At 42.7% G+C, this 17,675-nt stretch overlaps 2 protein-coding genes across 3 annotated transcripts; one reads left to right on the plus strand and one right to left on the minus strand.

Annotated features, from left to right (window-relative positions):
- The first annotated feature begins 1,952 nt into the window (after positions 1-1,952).
- Positions 1,953-6,439, plus strand: aldh3b1 (aldehyde dehydrogenase 3 family, member B1). 2 transcript variants are annotated; one of them, XM_071397747.1, is made up of 10 exons: positions 1,953-2,317; positions 3,227-3,390; positions 3,627-3,740; positions 3,892-4,012; positions 4,238-4,323; positions 4,482-4,563; positions 4,742-5,134; positions 5,344-5,510; positions 5,679-5,778; positions 5,882-6,439. In XM_071397747.1, exons 2-10 carry the CDS (start codon positions 3,229-3,231, stop codon positions 6,079-6,081), a joined length of 1,425 nt encoding a protein of 474 aa, XP_071253848.1. In that variant the 5' UTR covers positions 1,953-2,317; positions 3,227-3,228; the 3' UTR covers positions 6,082-6,439. The 2 variants fall into 2 exon arrangements, with proteins under 2 accessions (XP_071253848.1, XP_071253858.1); XM_071397757.1 differs by having other exon boundaries at positions 1,989-2,418.
- A 5,100-nt stretch (positions 6,440-11,539) lies between these two features.
- clpp (caseinolytic mitochondrial matrix peptidase proteolytic subunit) lies at positions 11,540-17,538 on the minus strand. Its single transcript, XM_071397771.1, has 7 exons — positions 17,382-17,538; positions 16,749-16,850; positions 16,474-16,545; positions 15,595-15,691; positions 14,837-15,024; positions 14,489-14,594; positions 11,540-12,558 (listed from the first exon to the last, which is right to left on the minus strand). Exons 1-7 carry the CDS (start codon positions 17,391-17,393, stop codon positions 12,332-12,334), a joined length of 804 nt encoding a protein of 267 aa, XP_071253872.1. The 5' UTR covers positions 17,394-17,538; the 3' UTR covers positions 11,540-12,331.
- Between the last annotated feature and the right edge of the window lie 137 nt (positions 17,539-17,675).

Raw genomic sequence — 17,675 nt, forward strand, 5'->3', positions numbered from 1 at the left:
GTCAGCAACTGTCACCAAACCAATACATGGCTAAACGTCACTCAATTACTTTTTTAAATCATAATTTGACATTTTCTCCCACATCTGCAATACATCACTGTTGTGTGTTGTTTTTAAACGTGTTACTGCACTTTCACAATGATATATTGATAATGAAGATAATATATCAGGGAAATGCCTTTACCAGAGTGCAGGTGCATCCTGGGGCAGAAGTCATGCTTGGGTAGCTTTGAACTACTGTGCCCAATGCTCATTTTGATAGATACGCCTGATAAAAACACATTCTTAAACTCTCTCCCCTATAAACAAGTTCAGTAAGCAAGACATACTAAAGTATTTAGGGGGAGGTGCCCAGAACAGCTATAAGAAACCACAACGAGCAATTTGTTATTTTAGTTAAGAACTCATTGTTTTATGCAATTCTTGAAAGGTTTGATATCGATATTGCCAACACAAACCATGATCATGTGTGATGAGTGGCAGTGAATGACTGACAATATTAAATAATTTAAGTACTACTGCTATGAACAAGGTCTATAATATAAATTAAATAGTGATTAAATTGTCTGATTATTTGATCATTCTCACCATTTAGGCAAACCAAATTAAAATTGTGTGTTCATGTGGTTGAAACATTGGCTTATGTAAAACACAGTTTCTCCTCAGCTGAAACAAGGTAGTGAGAATTAGATCATGAAAGTGTATAGGAACAGTCCCTGCAGTCCCTGGGCAATTTAACTGCTTTAACTGTCTATTTGAATCATCAGAGATGCTAAACTGGGACCCTGAAACACCCAGGTGACAGACTGGAGTTCACCAAGCGTGGTGCCACACAGCTGTGAGGGTCACAGAGGGGAAGAGAGCGGGGTGAGGTGTGTGAGAGAAACAGACACAACTGAGAAAAGGAGAGTAGGACCGGTGTGTGTGTTTACTTCAAGATATCTACTACTGAACAAAAATATAAACTCTACATGTCAAATGTTGGTCCCGTGTTTCATGAGCTGAAATAAAAGATTCCAAAAATGTTTGATACACACAACAAGCTTATTTCTCAAAAATGTTTGTTTCCATCCCTGTTAGTGAGCATTTCTCCTTTGCCAAGATAATCCATCAACCTGACAGGTGTGGCATATCAAGAAGCTGATTGAACAGCATCATCATTACACAGGTGGACCTTGTGCTGGGGCCAATAAAAGACCACTCTAAAATGTACAGTTTTGTCACACAACACAATGTCACAGATCTCAAGTTGAGGGAGTGTGCAATTGGCATGCAGTGCAGGAATGTCCAACATAACTGTTGCCAGAGAATTGGATGTTAATTTCTCTACCATACGACGCCTCCAACGTCATTTTTGAGAACTTATCAGAACATCCAACCGGCCTGACAACAGCAGACTTTGTGTAACCACGCCAGCCCATGAGCTCCACATCCGGCTTCTTCGCCGGAGTATAACTGTCTGTAATAAAGCCCTTTTGTGGGGAAAAACTCATTCTGATTGGCTGGGCCTGGCTCCCCAGTGGGTCGGCCTGGCTCCCAAGTGGGTGGGCTTATGCCCTCCCAGACTGCACCCCTGCCCAGTCGCGTGAAATCCATAGATTAGGGTCTAATGAATTCATTTCGATTAAATTATTTCCTTCTATGAACTGTACCTCAGTAAAATCTTTGAAATTGTTACATGTTACATTTATATATTTTCTTGAGTATACATCTCCTATTCATACAATTAAATAATGCTGCCTGCAAGATAATGGTCTATACATAAATATACGCAATGCATTATATTCAGTAGGCTAGTCGATGGCAACTAAAGGCAGTCTGCCCACTTGAACCTGAATTTGATTCCAGGGATTTGATACCAGGGATATTCAAATATTACCCAATGAGGTCTGGATTAGCCTACTGCTGTTTTTTGTTCTACCTGATAATCAATTTATCCCACCTGGTGTCCCAGATCTTAATCATTCCCTGATTAGAGGGGATAGAATGAGAAACAAAGCAGCAGAACTGGCTTTAGGTCCAGGGTTTAATTTGAAGGGCCTTTAGTCTATGGATACCCATGTTTCTCTTCAGCCCTCAGACAGGTTTACAGGCTTGTTTTTCAAGTTCTACCAAAAGTCTATTCTGCGTTCCAGATAAACTAGCCGCGTTGGTAGGAAAACCACTAGCACCCGGAAATGCGCCACTTTCTTCGGGTTCCCATAACAAGTCAAAGCCACCGGCAAGTTGGAATGTGACTTATCAGTTCAGAGACCGGTGTAAGAGTGGCTCGAAAGGGCAACATACGACCATTTAGGCTACCTTTGGGCAAAATCAGGTGCGTTTTAACGTTTTCATTTCCTCAAATTCCGACTAAGTTTTTGTTAGGTTTCAGTTTATTTTTAATCATCAGCAGCATCTATTTACGGGAAAATTCAGGTAGGACTTCATCCATCCTGAAAAAAGTGCAGCTTGTACAGTATCCTAACAAAGAGGGTTTCCGATGTAAACTGTTTTAATGTGTAACAATTTGATACTCTAGTTTAAATCGTTAATTGCATCATCCATGCCTGTCACTATTGACATCCCGGCCACGCTTTCACATAATTATTGAAGGTTTTGCCGCGTTCATTCAAATTACCCGTAACACACAGCTGTGAGCAACCAACCGTGAATAACTTGCAAGGCCTGATTTTCACCTTTTTATAGCCCATATAACGGGCCGTTTTATTTTGTCATCTTACCTTCTTAGCCTGCCTTTTTGCATTTTCTACACTTGACCTGAGCCAGGTGGTTCTAACGATGAAACCGTGCCCTGGGTGTAGGCCTATTCATTACACCTATTTTGCAACGAAAACGAGAATTTCTATTGGACACATTTTTCTAGGTCCCTTCCGTTCTTAAATGGTAGAAGGTTTCTGTTAAAATATAATGAATACACCCCTGGATTCATCATGTGTTCTCAATGCGCAACAAACGTATCTTGACTGAAAATATAAAACAGTGCTCAAGGCTACTTCATGTGGGCGTTTTTAAAAGACCACTGAAGTTTAGTCAGACAATGGCCAAGACCAGCAGCCATTAATGTCTGGAATTTACAACTCTATATTACTATTGGCAAAGTGAATGTCCAATAGCCAGGCTCTTCTCTCATCACTGGTTATTTTGGTTGTGTGCTGTCTCAATCCTATTTTACCAGGTGATATTATCTGCTAACTCACTTTGTGTCTGTCTGTTGGGTGGACAGAGATGGCCAGCCAGAGCGAGGTGATTGACAGGTTGAGAGCTACGTTCCGGTCAGGCGTGACCTTTCCAGAGCAGTTCCGTATGACCCAGCTCCAGAGCCTTCTCTCCCTGGTCGAAGAAAACGAGCAGCTGATACAAGATGCTCTCCACAAGGACCTCCATAAGGTACTAGCATACACTCAGACACGCGCAGACTGCTGTACACTCAGACAGGCGCAGACTCCTGTACACTCTGCATGTCCTCTGCCTCCCTCTCTCCACCTCTCATTATTTCCTCTGTCACCGCTCTCTTTCACCTCATCCTCTTTCCCTGTCCCTTTTTCTTCACCTTAGATCTCTCGTTGTCCTGTTCCCTCTCTCCCTCAATCATTTCACCTTCTCCCCTCTCTCTCCCCCCTCAGCCCAAGTTTGAGACGGTCCTGTCAGAGATTCAGATAACCCTGAATGACCTGTACTTCGCCATGGAAAACCTCAGGACCTGGATGCAGCCAGAATACAACATTGGCAAGAATCTGGTACCTATTCCATCAACATTCACTGTCAACTGTTTGACTCTACCACCTTTTACTATGTCTCAACATGTAAACACACACAATTGGAATATTTTTTTTACTGACTTCTGTAATAATTGTCCAACCATCTACTTTCCCCTCTGTCCTGTTTTAGGCCACTAGGATGGATGACTGTTTCATACGCAGGGAACCCTTGGGGGTAGTTTTAATCATCGGGGCGTGGAACTACCCTCTCCATCTTATTCTCTTACCTTTGGTTGCTGCAATTGCTGCAGGTACACATCTATCATGCCTTTGTATACCTAGAGGCTTTGTTAATAGTAATGGATTGGATTTATAGTGTTTTTACAGTAGCTCAAAGCATTTTACATCCACCACCAATGTTGCCTTATCAGTAATGTATGTGTAAAGTGAATGCTGACTCTGGTAGCATTTCATTATTGATTAGGTTTGATTTTGTGACGATGACATAATATTTATTCCATGATGTCGTGAACCAGGAAACTGTGCCATTCTGAAGCCGTCAGAGATCTGTCAGGCCACCGAGCAACTCCTGGCAGAACTCATCCCCAAATACCTGTCTCAGGTAGTACACACACACCTATATGTGCTTTCATTTCCCCCTGCTTCTGTTACCTGTTGTGGATCATCAATGGAATGCAGGCCAACAGTGCCATATTTGCTCTACCTGCCCACTTATTGTTTGTTTTTAATGTTTTGAGTTTTGCCATCTGACTATTGTAGGACTGTTATGCAGTACTATGTGGTGGAGCAGAGGACACCAAGTCATTGCTGAAGAATAAATTTGACCACATCTTCTACACAGGTAAAGCCTAACAGAGACGACTCCTTAGACCAATAATATGTATTTGCTCAATCCCTCTTTTTAGTATGTTTTGTGCCCCTTTTATCTCACCTTTGCCATATCACCTCTATCACACACTCTTGCATACCCTTTCCTTCTCCTCTTCCTTTCCCTTCACCCTTCCCCATCTCCTCCCCAGGTTCCCAGGTGGTGGCCCGCTCCATCCTGCTAGCGGCGGCGCCTCACCTGACCCCCGTCACCCTGGAGCTGGGTGGCAAGAGCCCCTGCTTCATCTATGGCCATATTGACATCCAGAAGGCCGCCAAGCGCCTGTGCTGGTCCAAGTTCTTCAACACTGGCCAGAGCTGTGTGGCACCCGACTACGTCCTCTGCACTGCCCAGACCCGGGACGCCCTGCTGCCCGCTCTCCGGGAGACCCTGCGGACCTTCTACGGGCCGGACCCCGGAGCGAGCCTGGACATGGGGCGCATAGTCACCCCACGCCACTGGAGACGCCTGATGGACATGCTGGAGAAGTCCAAGGGGAAGGTGGTGATCGGAGGGGAGAGCCGCGAGGAGGACAGGTATATTGGTGAGTTTGGGGGGGGTACAGGAAAGGACGATGAGATGCAGGCAGTGGTGTTGAGTTTGGTTTGTATACTGCTGCCACCTTGTGGGTGTGAATGCAAGTTGAACTAGGTTGAGGTGGTAGCCTTGCTGTTAAAGTGGCTTTAATTTCAAATATGAGTAACTAATCAGGCATATAGAAGCAAATTCTTGCTGATCAAGTGGTGTTTCTAGCTCCCACAGTGCTGGTGGACGTACAGGAGTCTGATGCTCTAATGCAGGAGGAGATCTTTGGCCCCATCCTGCCCATCCTAACCATAGAGTCTCTGGAGGAGGGCATAGACTACATCAACCGCCAAGAGAAACCCCTGGCCCTCTACGTCTTCTCTGACGAGACCTCGGTAAGACCATGACCTACATTACAGCACATAGATCTATTTATGTTATAGTCACGGTGGTGTCCTCCACAGAGCTATAGTTTAAAGTTATGTAGTTCTATGGCTGCCTCTGCCTTCACTGTGGCTCCACTCTTATGGAATAAATGCACATTCCTCCCCTCTCACTGTCAGGTGGTGACCACAGTGTTGAACAACACCAGTAGTGGTGGTTTCTGCGGCAATGATGGTATAGTACACATGGCCTTGCCAGGCCTGCCCTTTGGAGGAGTAGGTAAGTGTGTGTCTGACAACGTAAATGAAGTAGTCATTATCAGAAGAAAAGCACTAAACATGGATCTGATCATGGTGCCCTGTCATCTTCCTCTACCCTCCAGGTGCCAGTGGGATGGGTAGCTACCACGGCCGCTGGGGCTTTGAGACATTCAGCCACAGGCGGGGCTGTATGAACCGGAGCTGGTTGCTGGAGAGGGTCAACGTCCTGCGCTACCCGCCCTACAGCGACTACAACCTGGGCTGGTTGCGCTGGGCCACCACCTTCAAGAAGAACAGCTGGGGAGGCTGCTCAGTCATGTGAGAGTGGCACCCGGTGCGTGCCTGACTGTACTTCCAAAGCCGATGGGCTTTTCTTAAAGGTCCAATGCAGCCGTTTTTATCTCGATGTCAAATAATTTTTGGGTAACAATTAAGTACCTTACTGTGATTGTTTTCAATTAAAATGGCCAACAAGTAACATCTTCTTAGCAAAGAGCAATTTCTCAAGCAAGTTTTTAGCTAGGACTGTCTGGGAGTGGTCTGGGTGGGGAGGGGAAAACTAGCTGTTGGCAGAGAGGTTTGGATCTCTTATTGGTCTATTAACTCATTTACCGCCTGGAGTTGTCACCAGGCATTCCAAGAGTCCCTTCCCACCTAAACGGGCTGAAATTTCAGGCGTTTTTTTAAAAACTGCTCTTACACTAAAAGGGTATTATAATTTTTCACAGTATTATTCCTACATCATAGTGTGGAAATGTATAAAACAAAGATATTCTTTTTTTGACTGCACTGGGCCTTTAAAGTATCTGTACAGTGGTCCAGATTTCTATTAAATAATTTGCCTAAAATTTAAAAAATACATAAGGATGTTAAAAACCAGCTTTTCTCTGTGGCCTGATTGGAAACAGTGGTTGGGTGTATACTGGTAAACAAAAAAAAGCTGACATGCCAGCTCATTCAGTGAGATGCACAAACACTTGGATATTCATATTGGCTACCAACTCCATGTGGCTAGCACACTTGCCTTCTTTTTGGGGGGGCCTTGGCTGTGTATACATTGCCTGCCCTGTCCGCTAAGAATCCGGATCACGTTCTGCACATGTTATTTTAAGCACACTACATAACTGCTGCTCACACTCCCCTTCCTTTATGTTTCTCTTTACTCACCCTCTTCTGAACTATGATGATGGTGCGTATCTCTGCCTTATGTTTCTGAACAGCTGAAATAAAATAAAAACTGCTGCAATTTGATCGAACATTCCCCCAAATATTTTTTGAAGGCTTTACAGCCTTCTCGGTTGTAACATATATTTTAGTTGCACAAGCAGGACTCATTAAACTATCAGCGTTTTGTGTGATGTAAACCCACCCATACTCAACTAGTGGACTGGATCGGTCGGGCTTCAATCCCTGGTATCATATAAACACACACGACATGAAAGAATGCATAGAATTGCAGAACATTTGCTTTAAAACAGCAAAAATAATATTTGCCCCATGCCAAATGTGTAGAATTGCAGGAAATTTGCTATAAAACTGCAACATTCTCAAGATAGGTGTGAACAGATTGGGGTCGCATGGGTTGTGAGGTGGGGGTTTGTTACTACATCGATAAATTACATTATCCATTCAGACCACCTCAGAACTGTGTGTGACTGGACCTTCTCAAATAGTACTTGAGTACCCCTGATTAGGCTAATCTTCATAGTTACTACCATATTGTAGTAGTACTGTGGGAGAAGTACATTAGTAAAGTTCCTGAAAAAAATAATGCAACTCCCCACTTGAGTTTTGCATAGGAACACTGTGTTTTCCACACACAGGCCCTACTAACTGCTATTTCGCTTTTCAATGATCATGCAAGTACAGCATGAGTAGGCTACCTAGCGGTTCCACCTCTAGGCAGCCTAACATTCTAGGCAGCCCGATCATGTGAATCCAGACCGGTAACCTGAGTCTGACAATGGGTGAGTTCGTTCTGTGCGCTATTATCTCTTCTATCGTTTGTCAACTACTGTCTAATATACTAAACAAAAATATCAACGCAACAATTTAAACGATTTTACTGATTTACAGTTCATATAAGGAAATCAGTCAATTGAAATAAATTCCTTAAACCTTAATAAATAGATTTCACCACTTGGGAGCCAGGCCCAGCCCATCAGAATGAGTTTTTCCCCACAAAAGGGCTTTATTATTGACAAATACTCTGCAGTGTATCGGCTGTCCGGTCCTGGGCTGGTTACACGTGCGGTTGTGAGGCCGGTTGGATGTGCTGCCAAATTCTCTAAAATGACGTTGGTAAATAAATTAACATTACATTTTCTGGCAACCGCTCTGGTGGACATTCCTGCAGTCAGCATGTCAATTGCACGCTCCCTCAACTTGAGACATCTTTGGCAATGTGTTGTGATTACAACTGCACAGTTAGTGGCCTTTTGTCCCCAGCCCAAGGTGCACCTGTGTAATGATCATGCTATTTAATCAGGTTCTTGATATGCCACACCTGTTAGATGGATTATCTTGGCAAAGGAGAAATGTTCACTAACAGGGATGTAAACAAATTTGTGCACAATTTGAGAGCAATAAGCTTTTTGTGCGAAAGGAAATATTTGGGGATAATTTATTTCATGTAATGAAACATGGGACCAACACTATACATGTTGCGTTTTATATTTTTGTTATATTTGATTATCATTTTCATAGTTATGCTGCCATATCGTAGCAAGAGTTGCTGAAAAAAGAACTAGCCAATGTTTGTATTGAGAAAATAATTGCTATTTTGACTGCCTGTATATCTTACGTGTGTTTGATGTACTGTTACAACAGACCACAAAGTTTGTACGAACATGATAGCTGCATGTTAGCCTAACATCCCTCCTGAAAAAATAACATGAAATTGCACTTGAGGCATGGAATGCATAGTTTGAACGTGCCCACCATATCTTTAGTGTACAACACAATGTTTCCCCCTCCATGTCAAGGAGGAAGTAGTGGCAGCAGAGCATGTTAGCTTACTGCTTCTAAACAGCCAGCAGGCCAACTTACAAACCCCAGATTTTGAAATGGAAGTGACTGAGATAGTTGTTGTATAGGCTTACTCCTTTTTTCTAACACAACCTGTGGATTGCTTGGCTTGTGCGCTGCAGTGTGCCCTCTCCATTAACTGTTTGTCACAAGTCAGTTTCAGTGGGCCTGTTTGGTTTGAGTACTTGAAAAGAAGGCTGTACTCGGATAGGGCCATTGAGTCAGCAGAAAATAGCTGTGAGAAAAGGGGAAAGAGGTGCTACCTGTGGTTCTGGTTTAACCAGGTTATTCAAGGGAGGGACACAGGCTGCGTCTTGATTGGCTTCCTTCCCTTATCTCCTCCTTTACCATGAACTGGAAAACTGAAGAAAGGTGAAAGTAATGTGGTAGATACCAATGGCTTTCACCTGTCCTGTTCTTTCAAATCTTTGCAGCTGAAGGGAAGGAGGGCCACTATTGCAATCCACCCAGGGTGTGGTTTCAGTTCTGTGTGTTCACCATTGCATCACAATGGTCTAAACCTGCTTCTTCCACTCGTCTTGCTTTGACCCATCCCATCAGAATAGATGAGTGGAAGCCACTATATTGAAATGTAGCCACCGCATTTAAAAATCTGGGGAAACCAGGGTCTGGAGAGCTAAAGGGTTTTTAGCATTGTTGCACACCATTTTTTACCATGGGGTTAGTATAGTTCTTCACAGAACGGTCTTATGTAACAATTTTACTGGGTTTTGTTAATGCTGTGTGACATATTAGGTGGTGGATGGATGTTTTTTGATTTTATAAGTCTTGTTCAAAAGACATGAACTAATAAAACCTTACTTTACATTAATATATTTGTTGGCTTATACTTTAAGCGTCAATTGTACTGTTATTGCCCCATTCTCCCTCATCTCAGCATGTTGCTTTTCTATGCAAGTCATTGCATCATTAGTGCTTTACTCAATTACTTTTTGAATGTAAGGTGACTGACAAACTTTTCAATATCATTGAGACAAAATCCCACTATTTTTAAACATTTTCAATTTCCATCACGACTTGATTAAAATTTATAGAAACTCTTACAAGACAGGCTTTATCTCCAAAATCCCCCAAGTCACATCATAGAATCTGAACTGACAGAGCAAGGCACTGTAGGCTTACACAAGTCGCATGTACAGTTGAAGTCGGAAGTTTACACACTTAGGTTGGAGTCATTAAAACTTGTTTTTCAACCACTCCACAAATTCCTTGTTAACAAACTATAGTTTTGGCAAGTCAGTTAGGACATCTACTTTGTGCATGACACAAGTCATTTTTCCAAAAAGTTGTTTACAGTAAATTATAAGTGAAATAATTTGTATCACAATTCCAGTGGGTCAGAGGTTTACATACACTAAGTTGACTGTGCCTTTGAACAGCTTGGAAAATTCCAGAAAATGTGATGGCTTTAGAAGCTTCTGATAGGCTAATTGAGTCAATTGGAGTTGTACACGTGGATGTATTTCAAGGCCTACCTTCAAACTCAGTGCCTCTTTGTTTGACAGCATGGGAAAATCAAAATAAATCAGCCAAGACCTCAAACAATTGTAGACTTCCACAAGTCTGGTTCATCCTTGGGAGCAATTTCCAAATGGCTGAAGGTACCACGTTCATCTGTACAAACAATAGTACGCAAGTATAAACACCATGGGACCACGCAGCCGTCATACCGCTCAGGAAGGAGACGCGTTCTGTCTCCTAGAGATGAACGTACTTTGGTGCGAAAAGTGCAAATCAATCCCAGAACAACAGCAAAGGACCTTGTGAAGATGCTGGAGGAAACAGGTACAAAAGTATATCCACATAACCTGAAAAGCCGCTCAGAAAGAAGCCACTGCTCCAAAACCGCCATAAAAAAGCCAGACTACGGTTTGCAACTGCACATGGGGACAAAGATCGTACTTTTTGGAGAAATGTCCTCGGGCCTGATGAAACAAAAATAGAACTGTTTGGCCATAATGACCATCGTTATGTTTGGAGGAAAAAGGGGGAAGCTTGCAAGCTGAAAAACACCATCCCAACCGTGAAGCATGGGGGTTGCAGCATCATGTTGTGTGGGTGCTTTGCTGCAGGAGGGACTTCACAAAATTGATGGCATCATGAGGAAGGGAAAGTATGTGGATATATTGAAGCAACATCTCAAGACATCAGTCAGGAAGATAAAGCTTGGTCGCAAATGTGTCTTCCAAATGGACAATGACCCCAAGCATACTTCTAAAGTTGTGGCAAAATGGCTTAAGGACAACAAAGTCAAGGTATTGGAGTGGCCATCACAAAGCCCTGACATCAATCCTATAGAAAATGTGTGGGCAGAACTGAAAAAGCGTGTGCGAGCAAGGAGGCCAACAAACCTGAGTCAGTTACACCAGCTCTGTCAGGAGGAATGGGCCAAAATTCACCCAACTTATTGTGGGGAGCTTGTGGAATGCTACCCTAAATGTTTGACCCAAGTTAAACAATTTAAAGGCAATGCTACCAAATACTAATTGAGTATGTAAACTTCTGACCCACTGGGAATGTGATGAAATAAATAAAAGCTGAAATAAATCACTCCACTATTATTCTGATATTTCACATTCTTAAAATAAAGTGGTGATCCTAACGGACGTAAAACAGGGAATTTTTACAATGATTAAATGCCAGGAATTGTGGAAAACTGAGTTTTTAAATGTATTTGGCTATGGTCTATGTAACCTTCCGACTTCTGTATATTGCAAAAGAAAACGGCTCAGTTGATCTTATCCCTGAGGGAATCAAAACACTTTACTTGTTACAGACTTGAATCAAGCGTTGATACAATTATAATCAGTTTTTACATCAGAGCCTGTATTCATAAAGCATTAAGAGTAGGAGTGCTGATCTAGAATCCGTTTTGCCTCGTCTGTCATAATGAATAAGATTGCATGGACAGGAGGAACTGATCCTAGATCAACACTCCTACTCTTAGATGCTTTATGAGTACAGGCCCAGGTTGGGTGTGTGACTCAAAGAAAATGTATTTTATTCCAGTTCATGAAAATCAACATCACAATTGTGTCATGGCTTGTACAAATGAGGGCTATATTGTTTCCTTCACTGTAGAGATCTGCAGTCTTTGTTTGTGGTAAATACAGTGTGTATATTATGGGGGACAGTACAAATCTGAGATTGGTCAAAAATGATCATTCTTAAATGTAAATATTCTAATACTGCTGCATTTTGCCTCCTCTCCCAGATGTTTCTCCAGCACAGAGGTATACAATGCAGGTCCTCTGTTCCAAACCGGCCCCTATCCACCCAGAGCACTTGTGTAGATCAAAGGATTGGACAGGTATAAGCAATATAGTAATAGCTCCACTTTGCCCTCTGGTAGGCTATGCTGTAACTTCTCGCATATTAGTATCCACTCCAATACATTTGGATTTACAGGACATCAGCATATTGCTTGCACCTGTCCAATCCGATCTACAGAAGTGCCTATAGGTGGGTAGAAGATAGAGGATGGCTTGTGATTGGGTGTGGGACTGCTTCCTGGTAGTCTGAGGTCAGGGTTCGGGTTTGTATGAGGAGGGGGGGATGGTCCCGGGGGGGCTCTGCTCGGTGGCAGAGGTTTGGGAGGCTGGCGAGGGGCAGATGGCGGTAGGGGGCTCCTTCTGGACCAGCTCTGGGTCGTCCTGGCCCGCCTGGGGAGGATGCACCAACACTCGGTCGATGATCCCAAAGTCCTGTGCCTCAATGGGGCTCATGTAACAATCTCTCTCAATCACACCCTCTGAGAGAAAGAAAACAGAAGGGAATAATTATATGGTTAAAAGTTTTGGTAAAAATGTGCGACACATTGGTGGTGGCTGAGGTGAGTTCACTCTTAAAGTGCTTTGAGTGAGGAAGGACTCAATCATCAAATCACTTAACCTTGAAATAGTGCTTGAATTTAGTTAGGAGTCACTAAGTCATATGGGACTCAGAGGCTATGGTACATTTTCCATCAGACAATATTACTTAAGACATTTTGAAGTATTTTTTATTGGAATATTAATGTTGCATATTGGGATCTGTTTGGAAATACACTTAAGTACTGGCACGTATTAGAAAAGACAAGTATAATTTCATGCATTTGAACCCAGGTCTGTGTGGTCCTACGGGTATTTGAAATAAGACTAAGGCTAAACGATTGAATCAAACCGTCCCGCCCCCCTGGACACCTTTTCCCCAGAGCTAAACAACCGGATCATGTTCTGCGCATGTTGTGTTAGTCTCTGCCTCATCTTTATGAGCAGCTGAAATAAAAACCCTGCAGCGACTTAAACGAACACCCCCCCCCAAACAGTATATATATATATACTAATTTAGGATGTAGGCTATAACTTTCTCTGTCTGTTGTAACTAAGGATATTGAAATGGTACAAACATAAGCACATTGTACCGGTACCCCCTGTATATAGCCTCGCTATTGTTATTTCACTGCTGCTGTTTATTTTTTTATGTACTTAACTTCTTAAAGCATTGTTGGTTAAGAAAAAAAAGTGTTACGGTTGTATTTGGCGCATGTGACAAACAATTTGATTTTGAAGCAGGACGCAGTCTACACATTGCATTGTGGGGCAAAACAACGTTAGCTTCTCAATGATCATGCAACGCTGCACGATTTGATACAGCACGTGATTGAAATTAGCCAGAGTTGCCTGTTCCACCTCTGTGCAGCTGAAAGTTCTGCACATGTAGACAGTAAACAGAGTTGCCTGTTCCACCTCTGTGCAGCTGAAGGTTCTGCACATGTAGACAGTAAACAGAGTTCCACCTCTGTGCAGCTGAAAGTTCTGCACATGTAGACAGTAAACAGAGTTCCACCTCTGTGCAGCTGAAAGTTCTGCACATGTAGACAGTAAAGAGTTCCAACTCTGTGCAGCTGAAAGTTCTGCACATGTAGACAGTAAACAGAGTTGCCTGTTCCACCTCTGTGCAGCTGAAAGTTCTGCACATGTAGACAGTAAACAGAGTTGCCTGTTCCACCTCTGTGCAGCTGAAAGTTCTGCACACGTAGACAGTAAACAGAGTTGCCTGTTCCACCTCTGTGCAGCTGAAAGTTCTGCACATGTAGACAGTAAACAGAGTTGCCTGTTCCACCTCTGTGCAGCTGAAAGTTCTGCACACGTAGACAGTAAACAGAGTTGCCTGTTCCACCTCTGTGCAGCTGAAGGTTCTGCACATGTAGACAGTAAACAGAGTTGCCTGTTCCACCTCTGTGCAGCTGAAGGTTCTGCACATGTAGACAGTAAACAGAGTTGCCTGTTCCACCTCTGTGCAGCTGAAGGTTCTGCACACGTAGACAGTAAACAGAGTTTGACAATGGGCTTGTTTTTAAAGTAGAGAATCTCACACATTCCCAGAAGGTTCGGTTGTTTAGCTATTGAAAAGAGGCGTCCAGAGAATTCGGCCACGCAGCCACTCCGTTGATATAAGTATTTTAAATTTGTTTTGGCTATTTATAGGAAGTCATAAGAAAATACTTTCAAATACTTCAAATAGAAGTAGCTGATTTGGCCACATTATTTGAAAATACACAAAAGTATATTAATAACGAATAAATAATGACGCATGTATTTGAACCCAGGTCTGTCTTCATTGTTTGAACTTTTGTATGCTTACTCAAGGCTTTTCCCTCTGAGCCAGACTCTACTGAACTGGATGCCTTAGCTACTTACCTATGTGTGTCAACAGCTGGCCAGTGTGTTTAGCGTAGAGTTGATTGATCTGTTTCTTTAGTTTCATGATCTCCTCAGCCTGAATGGCGATGTCTGTAGCCTGACCCTAATAACACACAGGAGAGAGGAGACACATGTTATGTAAAGGCAACTGACAACTGAGGTGAGGTATCAAAATACTTAACTCATATTTACATGCCCAATAGCCTATAGACAATCACAGGTCTGGCTTTTGATGGCAACACAAGCTAAATGAACCAACAGTTGTACCAGGCTCTCTAACCTCCCCCCCCCACCAGCTCCTATTCCTGCTGCCTCCCTGGTCCCATTACCCCTTTCCATCCTTACCCTGGCTCCTCCGGAGGGCTGGTGCACCATGATGCGAGCGTTGGGCAGGGAGTGCCTCATGCCGGCCGTGCCCGAAGCCAGGAGAAGACTGCCCATGCTGGCCGCCTGGCCCACACACCACGTGGAGATTGGGTTGAGGATATACTGCATGGTGTCATAGATGGCTAGGCCTGCTGTCACAACACCGCCTGGGGGGGGAAAAAGAGGATAGGAGAGGAACATCATGGTGAACCAGAATTAATGGTTTGTTGGATTTAGTTCATCAATGTTCCTCTTCTCCCAGACTTTTCTATCTCTCCTTAAAGCTGGAATCCATAGTGGTGAAACTGCCATTTCCATTTGCGATATTACAACAAAAACGTTACTTCAAACAAACACTTTTTTCCATCTGACATCTTTGCATGCACTATAGAACCAAGTATGTACGATTTTTATTTTTTTAACCACAATGCTGGATGCTCATTTCCTCAAAACAATAACAAATGCGCCTGGGGCTGTTGTGCCTATCATGGGTCTCAGCTTTAACGTTAACCTAATGAAGTTAATTTGAAGTCAAGGTAAAAAATACTTTCTGACTGCACCCTTTATCTCCTATTACTGTCATCTGATCCATCTGTCACTTGTGTTCTCTCCGTCTCTTTCCCCTCCAAGAAACGTGCTTTTTAATCAAGTAACCATCCCTATTTCGCCAACCATCCCCTGCCACCACCATCTGTTCTTCCACCATTTTTGTGGGAGGTCCCCCTCTATTCTCTTACCAGGACTGTTGATGTACATGTGGATGGGTTTGTTGTTGCTCTCTGACTGCAGAAAGAGGAGTTGAGCAATAACCAGACTGGCCACAGAGTCATCAATCTGAAAAAGGCAGGGGGAGAGGAGAGAGATTAACAAATGAATCTGAACTGCAACAGCAGACTCAGAAATCCAGATGTTTTAATCGGTGTGGACTTACTTCCATTATGACCTTGCGCCGATAAGCAGAGTAAGTTGTATACATTTTATTTATTTTTTTACCTTTTATTTAACTAGGCAAGTCTTAAGAACAAATTCTTATTTACAATGATGGCCTAGGAACAATGGGTTAACTGCCTTGTTCAGGGGTAGAACAACAGATTTTTACCTTGTCAGCTCGGGGATTCGATCTAGCAACCTTTACTGCCATAATCAGTTTCATATCGAATTATTAGTGTGCATGTAAACATACCCAATGTCTCCTTGTGTAGGTTTTGAATCCCAAACTATTACACACACAGACTTAACAGCCCTATTACATACACAGACTTAACGGCCCTATTACACAGACAGTGACACACAAATAGACTTACCGGCCCTATTACAGAGAGTGACACACAGATTATCTGTGTAATGGGGCTGGTAAGCCTATCTGTGTGTCACTGTCTGTAATAGGGCCAGTAAGTCTATTTGTGTGTCACTGTCTGTGTAATGGGGCCGGTAAGCCTGTGACACACAGCGAGACTTACTGGCCCCATTACACCGACAGTGACTCACACAAGAATTACCGGCCACATTAGACAATGGCACACAACTAGACTTACCGGCCCTATTACACAAACGGTGACACACAGCTAGAATTACCGGCCCCATTACACAGACAGTGATTACACAGTGAGACTTACCGGCCCCATTACACAGATGATCCTCTCCCTCAGAAGACGAGAGTAGATGTCATACGCCCGCTCTCCTCGACCCTAAGAAAGAAGAGAAAGACAAGGAAAAAGAATGAGGGAAAGCAAGAGGAAGATCTTTGAACATTGGAAAGCAGTTAGACTAGCTAGGACCAGGAACTGACAGGTGAAAACTACTAACTAAACCGTTCCAAACCAAGAGTGAATCAAGTTGCATAGAAATGTTGCAGTCCTAAATAGAACTCTGTTGGGGTTCCAATTCTTACCGTCTGCTCCACAACAATAGGTATGAGAGGACTCCTCCATTGAGCACTGTGGTGAATGGTCCTGCAAGACTTTAAAGCTGTCACTCCACATTGTAACACCCTCTAAGAGAAAGGGATAGAGAAAGAGTTAACATTTGTCTCTAAGATCTTAACCTAAGTGTTGGGCAGGTTATTTAAATAATGATATGTATAAGTTACATTCAGAGATAGCATGGTTATTTTTTTCCACTCTGGCCCCTTGAAGAGTGTTCAAGACAAAGCTTTCAAATGTATTATGATCTTACATCAACTCTGAACATTACACACACTAGAAAATGCTAGTTACTCGTGATTTCACATTAACAGTTAGGGAAATGTTGACAGTGGTTTTCCTTTAAAAAATTGTCATTAAATTTAGCGAGATGGGAATGAGTTAGGTTAGCTACACAATTTTGGTCAAGTTACACAAGTGTGGCTAGCCAGTTAGCTCACTGGCTATTTAATCGTCGCAGGTGCATGATGCATACTATTCATCTGAGTCGAGAATGCACCACTGAGACAGCGAATAAACATTTGCACATTGTAATCTATATAGTTTACAACACAAACGATGCATTTCCAAAATATGTTTCACTCTTTATCTCCAATACTTACTCGTATAAGCATTGTGATGTCTTGTAATGTGCAATCCCCTCTGTTTGACCCCAATTTAACCGGAAACAATTCTAATTTGAGCGTCGAACTGTTCCTGAAGTCGCTGAGCAATATTTCTCTGTCATGTGACGAGTTTGTGTTTACAGCCTCGGATATGTGGGCGCTAGATGGCAATGGTGCACAATAAAAATCCACTAACATAATACTACAGTATTGCTTATCGTTGCCTTGATAATTTTCAGATACCAACTATTTTTTAAATACAAAAGCCTACTTGTTATATAAATAAATATA

Source organism: Salvelinus alpinus, chromosome 1, assembly GCF_045679555.1.
Source record: "Salvelinus alpinus chromosome 1, SLU_Salpinus.1, whole genome shotgun sequence".
Lineage (NCBI taxonomy): Eukaryota > Metazoa > Chordata > Actinopteri > Salmoniformes > Salmonidae > Salvelinus > Salvelinus alpinus.

Excerpts from the sequence above, each read along its gene's own strand:
- clpp (XM_071397771.1), bottom strand. Across the intron at positions 16,546-16,748 it reads CTATTGTTGTGGAGCAGACG|GGTCGAGGAGAGCGGGCGTA; the intron begins GTAAGAATTGGA and ends CTTCTTTCTTAG. Across the intron at positions 14,595-14,836 it reads AGCCCTCCGGAGGAGCCAGG|GGTCAGGCTACAGACATCGC; the intron begins GTAAGGATGGAA and ends GTGTGTTATTAG.
- aldh3b1 (XM_071397747.1), top strand. The coding sequence starts at position 3,229 with ATGGCCAGCCAGAGCGAGGTGATTGACAGGTTGAGAGCTACGTTCCGG. Across the intron at positions 3,391-3,626 it reads TCCACAAGGACCTCCATAAG|CCCAAGTTTGAGACGGTCCT; the intron begins GTACTAGCATAC and ends CTCCCCCCTCAG. Across the intron at positions 3,741-3,891 it reads ACAACATTGGCAAGAATCTG|GCCACTAGGATGGATGACTG; the intron begins GTACCTATTCCA and ends GTCCTGTTTTAG.